Below are 21,161 nucleotides of genomic sequence, written 5' to 3'. Positions count from 1 at the left end.
CGGGACAAGTCTCCGAATGTCCTTGAGTGGCCCAGCCAGAGCCCGGACTTGAACCCGATCGAACATCTCTGGAGAGACCTGAAAATAGCTGTGCAGCAACGCTCCCCATCCAACCTGATAGAGCTTGAGAGGATCTGCAGAGAAGAATAGGAGAAACTCCCCAAATCCAGGTGTGCCAATCTTGTAGCGTCATACCCGAGTAGACTCGAGGCTGTAATCGCTGCCAAAGGTGCTTCAACAAAGTACGCCGTAAAGGTTCTGGATACTTATGTAAATGTATTTTGAGTTTATTTAGAATACATTTGCAAAAAATGTTTAAAACAGTTTTTGCTTTGTCGTTATGGGGTATTGTGTGTAGATTGATGATTTATTTCATTTGTAGAATAAGGCTGTAGCGTAATGTGGAAAAAGTCAAGGAGTTTGAATACTTTAAGAATGTACTGTATATCTGTCCTGCCCTTTCACAGGACAAGGAGGAAGAACATCAACATTGCACAGCAGCTGAAACATAGTGACATCTGAGTGAAAGCTCCTTAGCCACAATACCACCAGGCTCCAGACAATTAAAACTAAAGGAGGAAAGCAGACAAAAATAGACAAGACATTAAAACCTTGCATATCAGCAATAACATTCATTGACTCCCAAACAATAAGCTCGAAGTACAAAGACAAACTACCTGAAGTCTTGCGTGTTCACCCTCAATCATCTCCTTGTACTAGTAGCGGAGAGCAGGTTTATGCTGAAAGACACATTCCCTCAAAATAGGCCCTTGGAATTCTAATTAGCATAATAAAACAATCCCCATAATAATCTGTCGGTTTCAGCTAAAGATATTTGTTTTGTTTTTTTGCATTGGATGCGTCTCAATCCACCCCAACCTTCGATGTCGCACCTTCCCATCTGCGGTGAAATGTGACAGAGCTAGAGCAGTGTTTGTAAGACCATGAGACATCCCAAAAATCGTCTGTAGCGTCTGAATGGTTTGGCCTCTATGTTAAGATGAGACTCTCGTGAACACGTCCAAGTCAGTTGTTTTGCTCTAGGACTCCCACACGCCTCAAGACTCATCTTAAGGTCCCCCGGTACCAATTGAAAACATTTATGGAAGTATATTTGGAGACTGTTTGGTGTCAAAAATAAGGGGTTAAATATGTGCAAAATAAATAAATGTTTCCTGATCTTTCTTATTTCACTCAGATATACTGTAGGACTGACACTTCGGAACAAAAGTCCCAAAAATAAATTAAAGGGAAGATCCGTTTCATGTGGTTAATCTGTTATTCAATGCGTTTGTATTGGCAGTAAGGCCAAAACTAATTTGTCATCAAATAATTAAAACACTTTATATATATATAGATATCCACTTTCGAGGGCTCTTAAAATTCAAATAGCTAAATTATCCTTGGTATGACTTTCTTAAAACAATTCCATACAGCTTAGTAGAACCCCCCCATCCTCCCCCTTAGACTCTTATGGGTTTAAACATTAATTAATTCATGCCCTATAGCTTGTTATTTCCCGTTGATTGCTACAGCTGTATTAAAATGCCCTGTGCACGCTTAACCTGCTTCCATTCCAATAATGTCAATGAAGACACAAGATAACTAGCTAGATTGAGCAAACATTTAGCTTCGTAATTACCAACTGGCTAGATGTAAATGGTATTAATTTAGCTAGCCAGCTAGTTGTACATGCAAATAAAAAACAGTAGCTAGCTATTTAGGTATAATTTCATCGTGGCTATCTAGCTAGCCAACTTAGCATGTCCCTATAACGTAACATGCGGTTTGATTAGCTTGCTAATTGATTTGTGTTCGCGCCACAGTGGCTATTTTCGGTAGCTAGCTAGATAAACATGAATGACAAACTGGCAAACATGAAAAAGATGATCACATCCTCAATCAAAATTAACAGCAGAATGCAACTGGCCAACTCAGCTAGCCATGTAAACAGTGGCTCGTTGCGGGACGAAGCAAACTAGAACGGTGCCTGTATGCAACTGTCTAGCTAACTAGCTAGCCATATAGCGAACAATATCTAGCAATGAAAACAACTGTTTGATTCAATTGAGATAGCTACATGTATATATGTTATCATCTTGCCATTTTAACTGTAGACTCTTACTTGTGTATGGATTATGATGGTTCACGGAATACTGAACAAATCCCCAGATAGCAAGCTGGGCCCGTTTTGAGACCAAACAGCTGAAATGGCTACACTAACTAACCACAAGTGTGTGTATTCAGTGAATTGCTGTCTGACAAATTATGATTGATGTTTTATTGGAGGATTATTATATTCATATACTCACCGTAAAAAAAAAAAATAATAATAATATGTAGGTCATCAATTAGGATGTGTCCCAAATGGCATCCTATCCCCTACATAACGCACTACTTTAAGTGCACTATATATGGAATAGGGTGCCATTTGGGACGTATCCTAAGGCTATGGTCCCATAACGTTGATATGTCCAGGAAGGGTGCAGTGAAGCAGCAGCGCTCGTACTGTATCTGTATCCACCAGACAGTGTGATATATTTGGACTGGAAATAACTACACTGCTCAAAAAAATAAAGGGAACACTTAAACAACACAATGTAACTCCAAGTCAATCACACTTCTGTGAAATCAAACTGTCCACTTAGGAAGCAACACTGATTGACAATACATTTCACATGCTGTTGTGCAAATGGAATAGACAAAAGGTGGAAACTATAGGCAATTAGCAAGACACCCCCCAAAACAGGAGTGATTCTGCAGGTGGTGACCACAGACCACTTCTCTTCCTATGCTTCCTGGCTGATGTTTTGGTCACTTTTGAATGCTGGCGGTGCTCTCACTCTAGTGGTAGCATGAGACGGAGTCTACAACCCACACAAGTGGCTCAGGTAGTGCAGTTCATCCAGGATGGCACATCAATGCGAACTGTGGCAAAAAGGTTTGCTGTGTCTGTCAGCGTAGTGTCCAGAACACATTTGTGGCCTGCTGGAGGTCATTTTCCAGGGCGCTGGCAGTGCACCTCCTTGCACAAAGTCGGAGGTAGCGGTCCTGCTGCTGGGTTGTTGCCCTCCTACGGCCTCCTCCACGTCTCCTGATGTACTGGCCTGTCTCCTGGTAGCGCCTGCATGCTCTGGACACTACGCTGACAGACACAGCAAACCTTTTTGCCACAGTTCGCATTGATGTGCCATCCTGGATGAACTGCACTACCTGAGCCACTTGTGTGGGTTGTAGACTCCGTCTCATGCTACCACTAGAGTGAGAGCATCGCCAGCATTCAAAAGTGACCAAAACATCAGCCAGGAAGCATAGGAAGAGAAGTGGTCTGTGGTCACCACCTGCAGAATCACTCCTGTTTTGGGGGGTGTCTTGCTAATTGCCTATAGTTTCCACCTTTTGTCTATTCCATTTGCACAACAGCATGTGAAATGTATTGTCAATTAGTGTTGCTTCCTAAGTGGACAGTTTGATTTCACAGAAGTGTGATTGACTTGGAGTTACATTGTGTTGTTTAAGTGTTCCCTTTATTTTTTTGAGCAGTGTACTTCCATTTAATGTTTAGCGGACTGACAATGGGAGTCAGTGTGGGGAGCTGGTATTGAGGGCATTACCAAGCTGCAGGGTGAAGAGATGAGGAATAGTGATTTCCAGTTCTGGCTTATCTCTCTCGCCTCATCATGGCAGACAAAGCTGTATGGGCTCTCAGGAGAGAGGCACTGAGAGAGACAGCCACTGAGACAAGTGGAATACTCTACTGTGATGAAGAGAGAAAGCATGGAAAGGGAGAGTCAGAGCCACAAGTTCTCCTCTCTGCTTCAGTGATGGGAGTGCGTTGGGCCTCTGGAGAACAGCGCGAGAGAGGAAGAGGCAGAGAGAGAGAGGGAGGGATAAAGAGAGAGAATGGGCACAGGAGAGGGCCGGAGTGACATGTGGGCTGTGCTATCTTCTGTGAGTTGGGCCTCTGTAGACAGAGCGAAAGAAAGGGAAAGAGGGAGGGAGGGCGCGACAGAGAAGAGCCAGTTCCCAGGCAGCTACAGGGACACCTTGGCTTTGTCCCACATGGCACCCTATTCCCTACATAGTGCAGTATGGGTGTCCCTGTGGGTCCCGGTCAAAAGTACTGCACTAGATAGGGAATAGGGTACCGTTCGGGGCGCAGGCCCTGAGCTGAGCAGGCCTGTCATTTTCATCCCAGGCCCTTAGAGAATGTGGGCCTCTTGTTCTGCTGCTCTCTGATGGCATGGAAAACACTGCTATCCCCCATCCTCCCCTCATCCCCTCATGAGACCTCTCCCAGAGGCAGTCTTTGGTGAGGTCTGAAATGGATAGGCCTGAGGAAAGGCAACAACAGAGGTTTGATTTTTAGACTGCGGTTGTAATGTAGGGAGGCACGGACAGATCAGGGTTCCCTTGTTGTTCTCTGTGGCTTCTGATACTTATAGGAACCAAGATTTTATTTTGATCGTGTTGCCCATAGGTGAGGAGATAGCGGAGCTCCTGTTTGTCTGGGGTAGACAGGATAGAGGCAGACAGAGGAAATTTAGCAGAACACTAATTTCTCGGAACACAATCTCTGTCACGCATATTTCTCTCTGTGGTGGCAGAGGAAGGAGTTGGGACAGTAATGCGGAGCAGTCATTACCATGTTTGTGAAGACAGCATCATCAGAGACCAACTATTATTTCCCCTACAGATTGTGGGACTGAGTACCCGTCTTCTGTATGGGTGTTTAACAACTCTGAAGCGGTGTTTGATGTGACACTCATATTTGAAACTTGTCTTTCCTTTACTCCCTTGTGCTTCCTCACCTCCCTCCCTCTCTCACTCCCTCTTCCTCCCTCCCTCCCCAGTGCTCCATGCCGTCCTGCATTGTGGCCTTCCACGTGACTTGCGCCTTTGACCATGGCCTTGAGATGCGCACCATCCTGGCGGAGAACGATGAAGTGCGCTTCAAATCCTACTGCCTGGAGCACAGCAGCACTACCGCCTCCGGCAACAGTAACAACGCCATGGCCGGCAACAGTAACCACACCAACAACGCTGGTGCCAGCAGCAAACCAGACTGGGCTGGACACGGCAACGACCACAGAGCCTCCGTAACTGCGCCGGACCACCACCAAGCGACCAGCGAGCTGCCGCCGTCAGAGCGGCCGCTGCCGCCTGTGGAGCGTCCAGACCGGGACCAGATAGAGCGGGAGAAGGCCAGCCAGCGCAAACAGAAGCTACAGGAGCTGGAGGACGAGTTCTACCGCCTGGTGGACCCCAAAGACGTGGCGGAGAGCCTGGGCCTGCCGGACGCCCACGTGGACTTCCTGTACCAGTTCTGGAAGCTGAGGAGGAAGTCCAACTTCAACCGTCCTCTGGTGACGTTGAAGAGAGACGAGGTAGATAACCTGGCGCAGCAGGAGCAGGACGTGCTGTACCGACGCCTCAAACTGTTCACACACCTACGCCAGGACCTAGAGAGGGTGAGTGGCTGGCCCGGGGAGGTGGGGACAATGTGAGTGTGTGTCGTTTGTTGTTATAATGACATGTATGTGCGTTGGTCTGTCTGTCTGTCCAGCTGTATGACATCCATTGGGCAGACGGTGAAAGGGCTACATTTGCAATGTAGTCATTTAGCAGACAATCTTATCCAGAGCAACTTACAGTTGTGCGTCCATCTTAGGATAGCTAGGTGAGACAACCACTTGTCACAGTTATAGTAAGTCCATTTTTCCTCAGTAAAGTAGCTATCAGCAAAGTCGGTGCTAGTAATAAAAATTTAAAAAAGGAAATTTTCCGTAAAGATACTTTACGTCTGTTAGGCTTTATACCGGAATGATGTTTCCGTAACACTCACACCAACTCTGTCCATAATGTAGTTTGACTGAGACCAGGGGTAGCCTGCCCTGTGCTATCCGCTCAGGATGCCCCGTGCAGCCTCCCAGAGGAAAACAATCAGGGGCTACATCAGGCAAGGCTCCAGGAAAGTATGTTGTATAGAGTGGAGAGAGGTAGGCAGCTAACTAGGTCCAAATGGCCGATTAATTACCAGGATGGAGCGGGAGGCTGAGCAGAGCAGACAGACTCAGTGGTCCCCTGAGACACAAACGGGCACATACACGCACACGTACACATACAACCTCGCGCGCACACAGACACACCACAAACAGACGCATATACACACACACCGCACACACACACCCTCTGTGGTAAAGGCGGATCGATGTGTCCAGAGCTCCTCTTTCATTCGGGGCCCGCCACTTAGCCACGGGGCCTTTAGATTAAGTGATGTCCGTATTTGTCACGCAGTTGCTGCCGATCCCATTTCCCTTCTATAGACCTCCCTCCTGAGTCCTGCCACTGCAGGAACATGCGTGGGCCGGGCCTTATCAGGTTATCGCAGCTCTCTGTATGCTGCAATGCACAACGCTGTCAATGTGCTTGAGTCCCCCCACGCCACAGAACAGAGAATAACAAAAACACGAGAAGGTACTATTTTAATTATCCATTGAAGTCTTAATTGAGTGGTTTTGGTGGTTATAATTAAGTTCGGGGACAAGGGTCGGGTCCAAAAGGGAATTGTGCGGGTGGCTGTGTCAGGGGAGGGTTAACAGGCTATTGGAAATACATTTCTATCCTCTTTACCTGAATCATTGGAGTAGTGGAGGATTGTGTTTCTGGGTTGCAATCCCCATTTGAACCCCTATTCCCTTAATCAAGAACTACTTCTGATTGACCGTATGGGCCCTGGTCAAAAGTAGTGCACTATCAAGGGAATAGGATGCCATTTGGGATTATTCTCTGCTGCTGCTGATCGGACACGATAGGAAGGCCACCCCTCCACCTGTTCTCTATCCCCCGACCACCCTGATTGTTGTCCCCCACGATGGAATCAGTCCGAAGACTGTGGATCTGTTTCCGTACGCTCATACGTTAGTCACAAGCGATATCTGACGGCACTGGCCCGATTTTGACGAAGCTTGGGTGAATGATGCGTCTTGCCATATGCAGCTTCAGCACTCGGCAGTCCCGTTCTGTGAACTTGTGGGGCCTACCACTTCGCGGCTGAGCCGTTGTTGCTCCTAGACGTTTCCTTTTCTCCATCACAGCACTTAGTTGACTGGAGCAGCTCTCGCAGGGCAGCTCTCGCAGGATTTGACGCACTGACTTGTTGGAAAGGTGGCGTCCGTAGACGTTGCCACGTTGAATGTCACTGAGCTCTTCAGTAAGACCATTGTACCGTCAATGTTTGTCTATGGAGATTGCATGGCTGTGTGCTTGATTTATACACCTGTCAGCAACGGGTGTGGCTGAAATAGCCGAATCCACTCATTTGTAGGGGTGTCTACATACTGTTTTGTATATATAGTGGACTTTGCATCTATAGACAAAGGTCTCTCAACACTATTTTCCAGACAAGTACCTTAAACAATATGGCTACTATTGACAAATAAACATTCACTTGGGCATGGTCTTGCACATAAATGCATATAAATCAGTCAAGGTTATTCGTATTGTAACAACATTTGGTATACATGTTGAAAACACTGTCAAGACTCAACAAATCCGAGAACATTCATATCGACCACACAGTGGCGCTATAACAGACTCATGTTTATCTCTTGATCTGTTTGACTCAGAGTAACGAAATTTGGCACACATGCTCAGGGATATGAGTACTTAACCCACACGATATCCCAGACACAACTCGCCCAATGTTGATGAAACTTGGGTGAATGGTGCGTCTTGCCATAGAGATCCGGCGTTTACAAAATGACACTGATTGGCCCAAGGGGGCGCTGCATCATTCGTGGGGGGGGGGGCGACATGTTGACTGTTACCTTGTTTTAACAGTGGTGGCTTGACAGCTGGTGTTGGGTAGGCCTAGTTAATAATACACCCCTCAGCAAGAGACAATGGTTGAGCTGAGCAGGGAGTAGGAAGTGTTTAAGTAGACAGGTTTCCTCCCTGCCTTCCCAGTGGCGTGGCAGCCGGGCGGACGCTTGGCAAGGAGCTCTTTTTTTTTTTTTTTTTTTCATTTGCCACGCTCACTGGTTAAATGAGCCAGCCAGGGAGAGGTGAGAGTAGAGAGACTTCAGGGGCTGTGATTTCTGTGTTTGCTGTCTGGATTAAACAGCCATGCTGTTACTACTGCTGAGTGATCCTCCGGGCAGGTTCATTGATTCTGTAAGCCCAAGAATTCAAACATTCAGAGCATTGTGTCTTGATAATGAGCTGATTTTAAATAGAGATTAAAAGGTATTTTCAGGTGAACGCGGAGCTGTCTACCTTGGTGTTCTGTTCTCCCATCGTGAAATATCTGATGTGGGCCTAGTACTTAGTGTAATAGGTCAGATTTAATCAAATTTGCCGAGCGGTATTTAGGCTATGCTGTGTATATCTTTGTCAACTAACTAGTCTGCACTCATGTCTTCGTATACCTAGTTCTAATTCATTTGAACGTAGGTAAAAATGATATGAATTTAATTGAGCCCTTCAGCCCTATATTGTGCTTTTTGGTTACTGTCATCACCAACTGAATTTTGCTCTGCCCGGACTACCAGATGTTGTCTGCCCACTGACTCAACATGGCACTTGTACCTATTACCTTATGGTTAATCTGGGGCGGCAGGTAGCCTAGTGGTTAGAGCGTTGGGCCAGTAACCCGAAAGGTTGCTGGATCGAATCCCCGAGCTGACAAGGTAAAAATCTGTCGTTCTGACCCTGAACAAGGCAGTTAACCCACTGTTCCCCGGGCGATTAAGGCAGCCCCCCGCACCTCTCTGATTCAGAGGGGTTGGGTTAAATGCGGAAAAGACAATTCAGTTGAATGCATTCAGTTGTACAACTGACTGGGTATCCCCCTTTCCCTTTCTTTTCCTTTCCTTCCCCATAGGGGCACTTCTCAGTGGGTTCCTGTTGAGTGGATTGTCTGTGGACAGGAGTTGGTCCTCTTCGATCAAAGAAGTATGAAGAATTGTGACTGCGAGTTCAAGGAAAATTCCACCCAATAACGATTTGTTTCATTAGTCCATTAGTCCCTAAGCAAAGTATTTTGCTTGTCAGCAATCAAGTTTAAGATACCTAACTTTAACAATACAGAGATCATTCCCATATGATGCATTTTGATTAATATGATGCAAAATGCATCATACGGGATGATTTCTGTGTTTTTTTAAGTTGGGTATCTTGAAAACTTTATTGCTGACAAGCAAAACATTTTGGGACTATGTCAACAATGGGCTAATGAAACAAATACCGAAAGATAGATTTTGGGTGGAATTTTCCTTTTACGGGCTAATTAACAAATTTCTGGTCTGTTTCTGTCACGTAACACTCCCACAATATGTTATGAAAGGGGCCGCTCATTCGTTAGCAACGTGCATAGCAACAGGACCCACTGGAGACAGAGCAGTAGAAAAGAACATCGACGTGAACACCGTTTTTATAGATTGATGTCTGTCTCTAGTGATGAGGATGTATTTCATTTAGCGCCTACACTCAGAACAGCCTCAATTTGTCTGGGTATGGACTACAAGGTATCAAGCGTTACACAGGGATGCTGGCCCATGTTGACACCAATGTTTCCTACAGTTCTGTCAAGTTGGCTGGATGTCCTTTGGGTGGTGGACCATTCTTGATAGTCATGGGAAATTGTTGAGCGTGAAAAACCCCAGCAGCGTTGCAGTTCTTGACACTCAAGCCGGGGCACCTACTACCATACCCTGTTCAAAGGCACTTAAATATTTTGTCTTGCCCATTTACCCTCTGAATGGCACACATACACAATCCATGTCTCAACTGTGTCAAGGCCAGGGCTGTGGCGGTCATGAAACTTGGTCAGCCGGTCATTGTCAAGCAAATAACCGTCGGTCTCACAGGTAATTTACTGTTAATTAACATGAACAAATGTAGCATCTCCTTGCTTCCACGCATAGCCTACAAGCCACTGATGCAGACCTTTTGGAACATCTACATTTTAAGAAGTCTAATAAATCCATGTAATGTAGCCTACACCTAATTTTAGCATATAGCCTAAAGCCATTATTTATTTTGGACAGGTCTAAAGAAGCATGATATGAAGAAAATGTAGTCTATTTCAGAGGAACCGAATAGCATACTCTGAGTTGTCCTTATGTTAGGCCCTGGTGTGGCTATGCCATATTGCTGTTGTCTACACTAGTTCATTTATCAGAAAACATTTGCTTAGAATTCCATGGCATTATTTAAATTATTTTATAGACAAATACAATAGAAAGGTTATTTTCTCCAAACGATTTCAAAGGAAGTGCGGCTGTTTTGTGTTAGTGGTTGACAAAGAAACTGGTCCTCCTATATGCTTAATTTAGAGTTATTTATGCAACTTTAGTTGTGATACAAACTTTGGGCTATATGTTTTGATTTTTAATACGTTGTAAGGTTGCATTATTTTTTAATTTATTTTTTTTGCATGAAAGGCATGAGCTCTGCTTTGTTTCTTGTACAAGCCGCACACACTTCATCAGTCTCTCATTCACAATTTGACAAGCACTTGATAATATTATCACCAGGCCTCAAATTTCCCGGTGGCATCCACCTTGTGTGGCTGTATTGCACCCTAAAAAATCCATGCCTTTTGCGGCGAAAGTCGCCGTTGTGCCCTTGGGCTGAATATAATCATTATAATTCCCTTCTCCCGGCTGCCGTGCTCCGAAGCACCTCTCACTCACATAGATCTGTCAGATGTCTCAATTCTTATTAGCCAATGCCCGTCATGTGATCGGGTCCTTCTCACAGGCATTTCAGCTAAGAAGTAGGCCAGAAGTGTATGAAGACAGACACAACGGGGATGCAACCGCGTGCTTCCCTCTTATTGAATTCCAAGGCGCATATTAAAAATGTTAGAACTGTTCACATTTAGCCTACTTTTTGACAACTCTAGTCAAGGCTTAAAAATCCGTCTTTAACACTACAACTGCTGGGCCTCGATGGACTGCAACATTCTGACTCCCCCCTACAAACGAATGAGCAGTCATTCAGACTGCAACATTCTAACAGTGTAAATAATATATTGAATATATGCTATCGCAAAACTAATAATTTGCTTGTCTTTCTGAAGGCCTTGGGTAACATTTAGAATACGATTTGTATTTTATTTCAAATAAAAAAATAGCACTTTTAGTAACAGCCTTATTCTGAAATGGATTAAATAAAACAAATTTGTCTTCAATCTACACACACTACTCATAATGACAAAGCAAAAACCGTTTTTTAGACATTTTGGCAAATGTACACTATTACAAATAAAAAACTGAAATACCTTATTTACATACAGTTGAAGTTGGAAGTTTACATACACCTTAGCCAAATACATTTAAACTCAGTTTTTCACAATTCCTGACATTTAATCCTAGTAAAAATGCCATGTCTTAGGTCAGTTAGGATCACCACTTTATTTTAAGAATGTGAAATGTCAGAATAATAGTAGAGATAATGATTTATTTCTTTCATCACCTTCCCAGTGGGTCAGAAGTTTACATACACTCAATTAGTATTTGGTAGCATTGCCTTTTAAATTGTTCAACTTGGGTCAAATGTTTTGGGTAGCCTTCCACAAGCTTCCCACAATAAGTTGGGTGAGTTTTGGCCCATTCCTCCTGACAGAGCTGGTGTAACTGAGTCAGGTTTGTAGGCCTCTTTGCTCGCACATGCTTTTTCAGTTCTAACCACAAATTTTCTATAGGATTGAGGTCAGGGCTTTGTGATGGCCACTCCAATACCTTGACTTTGTTGTCCTTAAGCCATTTTGCCACAACGTTGGAAGTATGCTTGGGGTCATTGTCCATTTGGAAGACTCATTTGCGACCAAGCTTTAACTTCCTGACTGATGTCTTGAGATGTTGCTTCAATATATCCACATAATTTTCAATCCCCATGATGCCATCTATTTTGTGAAGTGCACCAGTCCTTCCTGCAGCAAAGCACCCCCACAACATGATGCTGCCACCCCCGTGCTTCACGTTTGGGATGGTGTTTTCCGGCTTGCAAGCCTCCCCCATTTTCCTCCAAACATAACGATGGCCAAACAGTTCTATTTTTGTTTCATCAGACCAGAGGACATTTCTCCAAAAAGTACGATCTTTGTTTCCAAGTGCAGTTCCATACCGTAGTCTGGCTTTTTCATGGTGGTTTTGGAGCAGTGGCTTCTTCGTTGCTGAGCGGCCTTTAAGGTTATGTCGATATAGGACTCGTTTTACTGTGGATATAGATACTTTTGCACCCTTTTCCTCCAGCATCTTCACAAGGTCCTTTGCTGTTGTTTTGGGATTGATTTGAACTTTTTGCACCAAAGTACGTTCGTCACTAGGAGACAGAACGCGTCTTCTTCCTGAGCGGTATGACGGCTGCGTGGTCCCCTGGTGGTTATACTTGCGTACTATTGTTTGTACAGATAAACGTGGTATCTTCAGGCGTCTGGAAATTGCTCCCAAGGAATGACCCAGGGCTTGTGGAGGTCTACAAAAATAAATCTGTCTTGATTTCTTTTGATTTTCCCATGATGTCAAGCAAAGAGGCACTGAGTTTGAAGGTAGGCTTTGAAATACATCCACATTTACACCTCCAATTGACTCAAAGTATGTCAATTAGCCTGTCAGAAGCTTCTAAAGCCATGACATAATTTTCAGGAGTTTTCCAAGCTGTTCAAAGGCACAGGCAACTTAGTGTATGTAAACTTCTGACCCACTGGAATTGTGATACAGTGAATTATAAGTGAAATAATCTGTCTGTAAACAATTGTTGGAAAAATGACTTGTGTCATGCACAAAGTAGATGTTTGAGCTCAGATGCATCCTGTTTCCATTGATAATCCTTTATTTTTACAACTTGATTGGACTCCACATGTGGTAAATTCGATTGATTGGACATGATTTGGGAAGGCACAAACCTATCTATTTAAGGTCCCACAGTTGACAGTGCATGTCAGAGAGAAAAAAAACAAAAAACGATGAGGTCGAAGGATTCGTCTGTAGAGAGGATTGTGTCGAGGAATAGATCTGGGGAGGGGTACCAAAACATTTCTGCAGCATTCAAGGTCCCCAAGAACACAGCGGCCTCCATCATTCTTAAATGGAAGAGGTTTGGAACCACCAAGACACTTCCTAGAGCTGGCTGCCTGTCCAAACTGAGCAATCAGAGGAGATGGGCCTTGGTCAGAGAAGGGCCTTCGAGCTCTAGAGTTCCTCTGTGAAGATGGGAGAACCTTTCAGAAGGACAACCATCTCTGCAGCACTCCACCAATCAGACCTTTATGGTAGATTGGCCAGACAGAAACATCATTATAAACGCTAAGTGGCCTTGATAAATAGTGAAACCCGGCACAAAAGCAATAATGGCATTATAATGAATAAAAGTGTCGAAAAATAGTGGCATTTTTTTCAGCTTTTTAAACTTTTTTCACATTAAATGCAAATCAATTTATAACATTTTTGACATGTGTTTTTCTGGATTTTTTTGTTGTTATTCTGTCGCTCACTGTTCAAATAAACCTACCATTAAAATTATAGACTGATCATTTCTTTGTCAGTGGGCAAACGTACAAAATCAGCAGGGGATCAAATACTTTTTCCCCTCACTGTATATATGTGTATGTATATATGTGTGTATATATATGTGTATATACAGTGGGGAGAACAAGTATTTGATACACTGCCGATTTTGCAGGTTTTCCTACTTTCAAAGCATGTAGAGGTCTATAATTTTTTATCATAGGTACACTTCAACTGTGAGAGACGGAATCTAAAACAAAAATCCAGAAAATCACATTGTATGATTTTTAAGTAATTAATTTGCATTTTATTGCATGACATAAGTATTTGATCACCTACCAACCAGTAAGAATTCCGGCTCTCACAGACCTGTTAGTTTTTCTTTAAGAAGCCCTCCTGTTCTCCACTCATTACCTGTATTAACTGCACCTGTTTGAACTCGTTACCTGTATAAAAGACACCTGTCCACACACTCAATCAAACAGACTCCAACCTCTCCACAATGGCCAAGACCAGAGAGCTGTGTAAGGACATCAGGGATAAAATTGTAGACCTGCACAAGGCTGGGATGGGCTACAGGACAATAGGCAAGCAGCTTGGTGAGAAGGCAACAACTGTTGGCGCAATTATTAGAAAATGGAAGAAGTTCAAGATGACGGTCAATCACCCTCGGTCTGAGGCTCCATGCAAGATCTCACCTCGTGGGGCATCAATGATCATGAGGAAGGTGAGGGATCAGCCCAGAACTACATGGCAGGACCTGGTCAATGACCTGAAGAGAGCTGGGACCACAGTCTCAAAGAAAACCATTAGTAACACACTACGCCGTTATGGATTAAAATCCTGCAGCGCACGCAAGCTCCCCCTGCTCAAGCCAGCGCATGTCCAGGCCCGTCTGAAGTTTGCCAATGACCATCTGGATGATCCAGAGGAGGACTGGGAGAAGGTCATGTGGTCTGATGAGACAAAAATAGAGCTTTTTGGTCTAAACTCCACTCGCCGTGTTTGGAGGAAGAAGAAGGATGAGTACAACCCCAAAAACACCATCCCAACCGTGAAGCATGGAGGTGGAAATTTTGGGAATGCTTTTCTGCAGAGGGGACAGGACGACTGCACCGTATTGAGGGGAGGATGGATGGGGCCATGTATCGCGAGATCTTGGCCAACAACCTCCTTCCCTCAGTAAGAGCATTGAAGATGGGTCGTGGCTGGGTCTTCCAGCATGACAACGACCCGAAACACACAGCCAGGGCAACTAAGGAGTGGCTCCGTAAGAAGCATCTCAAGGTCCTGGAGTGGCCTAGCCAGTCTCCAGACCTGAACCCAATAGAAAATCTTTGGAGGGAGCTGAAAGTCCGTATTGCCCAGCGACAGCCCCAAAACCTGAAGGATCTGGAGAAGGTCTGTATGGAAGAGTGGGCCAAAATCCCTGCTGCAGTGTGTGCAAACCTGGTCAAGAACTACAGGAAACATATGATCTCTGTAATTGCAAACAAAGGTTTCTGTACCAAATATTAAGGTCTGCTTTTCTGATGTATCAAATACTTATGTCATGCAATAAAATGCAAATTAATTACTTAAAAATCATACAATGTGATTTTCTGGATTTTTGTTTTAGATTCCGTCTCTCACAGTTGAAGTGTACCTATGATAAAAATTACAGACCTCTACATGCTTTGTAAGTAGGAAAACCTGCAAAATCGGCAGTGTATCAAATACTTGTTCTCCCCACTGTATATATGTGTATATATATATATGTATATGTGTGTGTGTGTGTGTGTGTGTGTGTGTATATGTATGTATAAAATAGACCATCATGACCGTGTTATTATGGATACAGTACATTACATTGCAAATGACCTCCACTCAAGTTGCACAGGCAATTTTTAATCTGTGTGCTGTACTGTAGGCTTATGGAGTGTGTGTACTGTACTAGTCTATAGTCTTAACGCATTGATTTGCCTGGATAACCTTCTACTGCTCTCCTCCAGCCTCTTGCTCTCTGTTTTCTGGCCTTGTTCTCTCCTGGTGGACATCAACATATCACTTGTTGTAGTTGTATCAGAAAGTCCCAGTGACAGTCCCAAAGGCTCTATTTATCTTACCGCTAAGGCCAGTGAGCCCTGGGAAATTGATAGTGGGGGGAAATCGTTGAGTTTGAAGTGTCAGCCAGGCACTGATCAGGTGTATTGATCCTTTGATCTTCTATTGGCACCTTATTGGTAGAAGGGTTTATCGTATACTTCCACTCTCAGTGATATTTACTGTCATCAAAGAGGAGGATATTCAATCCAGAATATTTTATGTTGTTTGATTTGAGACTCTTTCTCTGACTAGAAGTGTGTTTTAGCTCGTGAGTATGGTGGACATCAAGGGAAACTGTTGAAATGTCAGTGTGTTTCAGAGTGAACTGGCACTGGCTTCTTGTTTCTTCTCTATTTGTTGCTACAGCTCTAGCCTGGTCCCAGATCTGTTTGTGCTTTTGCCTACTTCATTGTCAAGCCAAACATGATTTGCATGACAATTCCATAAGGAGTTGACGAGAGAGCAGAAGCAGACTGGCACCCAGGCTACCACACCTCCACTTTCATCGATATTTACTATCAAGGAGATACTATGCTGAAGATCATTAGTGGTTCGTTTGAGACCTTTTCTCTTACTTGAAATGTTTAGCTTATGAATGGGTATCATAAAAGCAAGACAGCTTATGGTGGTACGGTAGGTATCTCTCAGGGAGACGGGCGCATTTCAATCATCTCTGATTTACTGGCAGCAAAAAAAAAAAAAATCCCTCCGTCTTCCAACCCCAGCCTTTTCTCTTCCTTCTCTCCCTCCACCACCTCCCAGTCCTCGTTCAGGGGAACCTCTGCGGACGGAAGATTCCGGGCTAATGTTGGGGCGGATTATCTCTCCCTTTCCTTTGAAGTTCTCTGAGTGGAACGAATCGCACTGCGATGTCCCTAATGCACTGTTGAGCTTTTGCCGCTGCTCTCCAATCCCCCACCCAGCCCCCGTTGCCCCCACTCTCCTTCCCTGGCCCACTCCCGAAACCTCAGCCCCTATCCCCGCCCCCCTGACGTCCCATCACCCCCATCCCTCTGCCAATCAGGGTCGCTTATGTCGGAGATATGTGTGGCATGGTGATTGGGTAGCGAATTCTCGCTGTTGTTTTTTGCGTCAGAGCAGGATGGCTAGCGCTGGGGCTGCGTCCATCCCTGTGTGTGTGACTGGAGAGGTGAAGTGATGAGTGAGGGATTGTGAAAGCGAGGGCGTTGAGACGATGTGGAGGGAGATGGCCCAAAGCTGAGCCTAAGACTGAGTGAGTGTCCATGCAGGGCTGTGGTTGGGGTTCCAGTCGATTAGCCACGCAGGCTTTGGGTCTGCAGCTGGGCTATACTGCTGGGCTAGGTTCAGTACATACACTGGGGCTGCATGGGAGAGAGGGCTTAGTAGGATTACCCCAGCGCACAGAGAGAGCAAGAGAAAGAGATGGATAGAGAATCGGGGGGTGTTATGGGAGTAGAGGGGATGGCTTACCAGCCACACAGACTCTCCGCAGGGAGGGAGAAGTCCTCCTCCTTTTCCATGAGAAAGGACAGAGAGAACGAGGGTGTACAACTTGATATGATAATGGACATAGATGCCTAGATGCACCAGTCATTCCAGAACACCTTCTGACACACATTCCCTCTGGATATTCCATGCAAGGTTTCCTCCCTTGTGTTCCATCGCTGGGGGGCACTGAGCCCTCTCTGCTCAGCCGTGCCCTCTCTCTGCCTTGGCAGTCTTGACTGTACACCCAGCCCAGCAGGTCACCTGCCCCGGCCATAGTGGAGCCAATCGGAAAGAACACTTATGAAACTGTGTTTGCGAGTGAGGAACAGAGAATGGAGGGAGGGAGGGAGGGAGGGGTGTGTCGCGGCAAAAAGTACAGCCAGTGCAGCACAGGGGCTCAGGGAAAGCAGAGCAGAGCAGGACTAGGGGTTCGGTCAGTACGGTCAGGTACACTGTGTGCCATGGTGAGGAGCGTCAGCAGAGTTGTTCTTGGCTGCACTTTACAATTTCACAGAGTCAGCCTGTCACCCCCCCCCCCCCTGTCTACAGTACTTTGCAGCGGAAAGGAAGCTTGTGTTGCTATGGCGGGGGGGATAGAGAGCGAGAGAGAGCAAGGGCTATTGGAAAAGAGAGAGAGGATATGAATGAAATGTCACTTGACTCGCCCTCGCTATTTATTTTCCCCCACCGTGATTCTACACGGTTTATTTTACGTGCGTACCCATTCCCACCCCACCACCACTGTCTCGCACGATGTTTCTGGTGTTGCGCAATTAGAGAGGGGTTCACCGGGAGGACAGAGGCACAGAAAGAACGAGTTGTGCTTTTACCCCTGAGAGGGGGACAGACGTTGGCTCTGGCTGCTCTCTGTGCCGGCTCCGCCTCTAACACACACATACACTGTCTGTAGCTGCAGGGGGGTCTCTTGCTGCGGGCCAGACAGGCCGGGTCACACAGCAGACAGGCCCGCCCTACTGAACGGATTTCAAACTGGCTCCCTCTACTGCCTCCCAGGCCTACTGTACCACAGACTCTCACTTTTCCTTCCAGGCCTCTACAAGCCTGAGTCACTCAGCCTCACTGCCTCATTTATCAATCATGCGTAGGCACAAATCTGTGCGTAAACCATGCGTGGGATCATTTCCATGCAAAGTGTGAGCTTTGTCAATATGAACGTTTGCTCGAGTGTGTAAATGTACGCACAGCCATGACCATGCGTATGCACAGTGCCAAGTGGTGGAATAAGGGAATTGCTTGTCAAGCATATAATGGGGTAAAAATAAACACAACATTAGGAACACTTCCCCTTTTGCCCTCCGAACAGCCTCAATTCGTTGAGGTGTCGAAAGCGTTTTCGACAGGAATGCTGGCCCATGTCGACTCCAATGCTTCCCACAGTTTTGTCAAGTTGGCTGGATGTCCTTTGGGTGGTGGACCATTCTTGACACACACGGGAAACTGTTGAGCGTGAAAAACCCAGCAGCGTTGCAATTCTTGACACAAACCGGTGCACCTGTCACCTACTACTAATAGAATATACGTACACTCCTTGTAGATGGCAATACAAAAAACCGTCACACCGCCACCCCCCCTCCCCGGGTTGCTAAAGTAACAAAATCGTAAAGCGCGTGCACAATTTAAGCAACGTCCCTCTCAAGTGCATGACGGCGCCTGTGATTTTTGCCTGTGACGTTGGTTCAGATGAAGAGTCTGGAGCTGACTGGGGACAACATCTGGTGAAGAGGCTGGTTCTACAAACAAGTAGCTGTTACTCCTCGGCCTGTCCTAGAATAGTCCTAGAATAAAACTAGCAGGATCTGCTTGAAGCTCATTGCCTCTTTTGTACTTGTACTCATTGCCTCTTTTGTACTTGTACATGGTTTTTGTTGGTAAAAGGCATGAACTTGGCATTGCTTAGCCTGCTTCTGACTTATTCATCCTACTTTACTAGCAATTGGCAAGCTGTATTTAAATGAAGAGGGAAAACGAATAGCTATATTTGCTGAGCTATCCGTCTGATTTGAAAAAAGTTAATAAAAATGCCATTAGCTAGCAAACTAGCTAGATTGAAACTGCTGGGGGGAAAGTTAGCTAATGTTACTTAACCCCCACCATCAGTTTGAGTTCAACACCGTAGCTAGCTAGGTGGACTGACTGTAGCTAGTTTTCTAGAAAAATAACAACTATATATTTACTAGCAATAATACTGACTATTGTGAACACCTTTTGTTAAACTACTTCGTTCCCCTGCCTGTTTATTGATGCGTAGGTGACTGAAAAGTTGGCAAGAAAGAAGCCCCTCTTTATTTCACTGCATGTTGGCGGTTGTTTTGGTATAATGTGGCTGATATAGGCTTGTGCACATTTACATTAGTGTTTCATTAGTTAACTAAGTTACTGACTTACTAGGATCATTGTTATTCATGGTGCTGTTGCATTTCATATGAAGAGAGAGGCCACAGGCCTCTACAAGACTGGCTTACTGTACTCCTTCAATCGGCCTTCCAGGTCTCTATAAGACTGGCTAACTGCACTCCCTCACTCTGCTTCCCAGGCCTTTACAAGATTGGCTTACTGTACTGCTTCATTCTGCCTTGCAGGCCTTTACAAGACTGAGTCTCTTCACAGAGACTTCTCTAAGACTGGTTCACTGTGTTACAGAGTACTATGCATCTGCCTCCCAGTCTACGGCTGTGTTCGAATACCAATACTTAATGAGTATATACTATACACTATTAGTTCATTTTAGTATACTGGAAACAAACGGTATCCTTTCAGTTGGGCTTACTAGCACTACGCCTGTCTACAGGAAGTTGATTCTGTACCAATGCAACCTCTTGCTAGCTTGTTAGTATAACACATTACTATCTACACAGTTTGTTGTTTGTAAATTCAATCTGGAGTGCTAGAGTGCGCTCTGGGTGTTCTTAAATTCAGAGCGTTGTCGGATTGTCCATTCGTAAATTCTGAGCGTTTTCCCCTCTTGGAGCGTTCAGAGCGTAGGTTGAGCGTTCTGACAATCACAACGCCAGTGCAGTCAAGCACCCAAGCTAACTGGCTAGTGAATTTATGTCCATTGTGAACGCACAACAACTATACCACTTAGCTAAGACTGATGTGAATATTAAGTCAATAAACATTGGGTAATTAGTTAGATAGCATATAGTTAATATACTGGCAAGTTCGATGTATTAGTAGCCAACCAACGTGGTAGCTAGCTAACATACCGGTAGTACCTACTGCTGTAATGATATGCTATGCGGTTTGTGAGCGTACCGTAGCCAACACATTGTCAGCCAACATAATGTGTAGCGTAAATAATTGAAAGTCATTACTTAATTACATTGTTCAACATTTACTGACGTGTTTCCTTTATTTTGGCATTTACCTGTATATCGCAAGTGAAATCGCAATATTTGGTAACAAAATGTTTTTGTTGGCCGTATTGTGCATCCCTACTACATAGTACAGCTTAAATGGCATACTGTATACCATACCACGAGTGGACTGACTGAAGGGGAAATTTCATGGGCCACCCACAGCCCCAAAGAAAACTTGGTACGCACCATCTCATCTCCACAGCCCCAGTGTTGTCTAACCTACCTAGCCCAGTCCACTCTGAGTCTGCCACACTGAGTCTAAGTCTGCCTCTGATACATACGAGTCTGACTCGCCAGTCTGAACTGTGGAGTGTTTTATTTTCCCTGACATTTCTTTCTGCCATAGTCCTAAGCTGAACGCCGAAGGCCAGGCGACAGACCGCGGCAGGGCCCTTTATCTCAGTGAAGTGTCTCATCGCCCTGAATCCCATTGTGTTTCAATGCCAGCCGGTCAGCCTATTCAATGACACCCACCGATCCCAAGTGGCTTCTGCCTTCCGCCTTGCAGGCTGCATCCCAAATGGCACCATATTCCCTATATTAGTGCACTACTTTTGATGCAGTAGCTTCAGTCTCCCTAATTCTTCCTTTCCCTCTTCAGAGTGGCAGCAGTGTGAGCAGCTCACATCACACAAAAACCCCTCTGATATCAGCCTGCCTGATGGATGAAAAAAAAAATGAGGCGGGGGGGGGGGGGGCATCAATATTTATA

The 21,161-nt window shown here is 45.1% G+C and overlaps 1 protein-coding gene across 2 annotated transcripts in view; it reads left to right on the top strand.

The window, feature by feature from the left end:
- Positions 1-21,161, top strand: part of LOC129820771 (protein Jade-1-like) — a 152,092-nt gene that overhangs the window by 87,834 nt on the left and 43,097 nt on the right. For both annotated transcript variants that reach the window (XM_055877726.1, XM_055877736.1), the window contains exon 9: positions 4,854-5,471. In XM_055877726.1, the coding sequence (XP_055733701.1) occupies positions 4,854-5,471 (618 nt within the window). The remainder of the gene's footprint in view (positions 1-4,853; positions 5,472-21,161) is intronic.

Source organism: Salvelinus fontinalis, chromosome 2 (assembly GCF_029448725.1).
Source record: "Salvelinus fontinalis isolate EN_2023a chromosome 2, ASM2944872v1, whole genome shotgun sequence".
Classification (NCBI taxonomy): Eukaryota; Metazoa; Chordata; class Actinopteri; order Salmoniformes; family Salmonidae; genus Salvelinus; species Salvelinus fontinalis.
The sequence above is the reverse complement of the archived record's forward strand: the minus strand, read 5'-3'. Positions and strand labels throughout refer to the sequence as shown.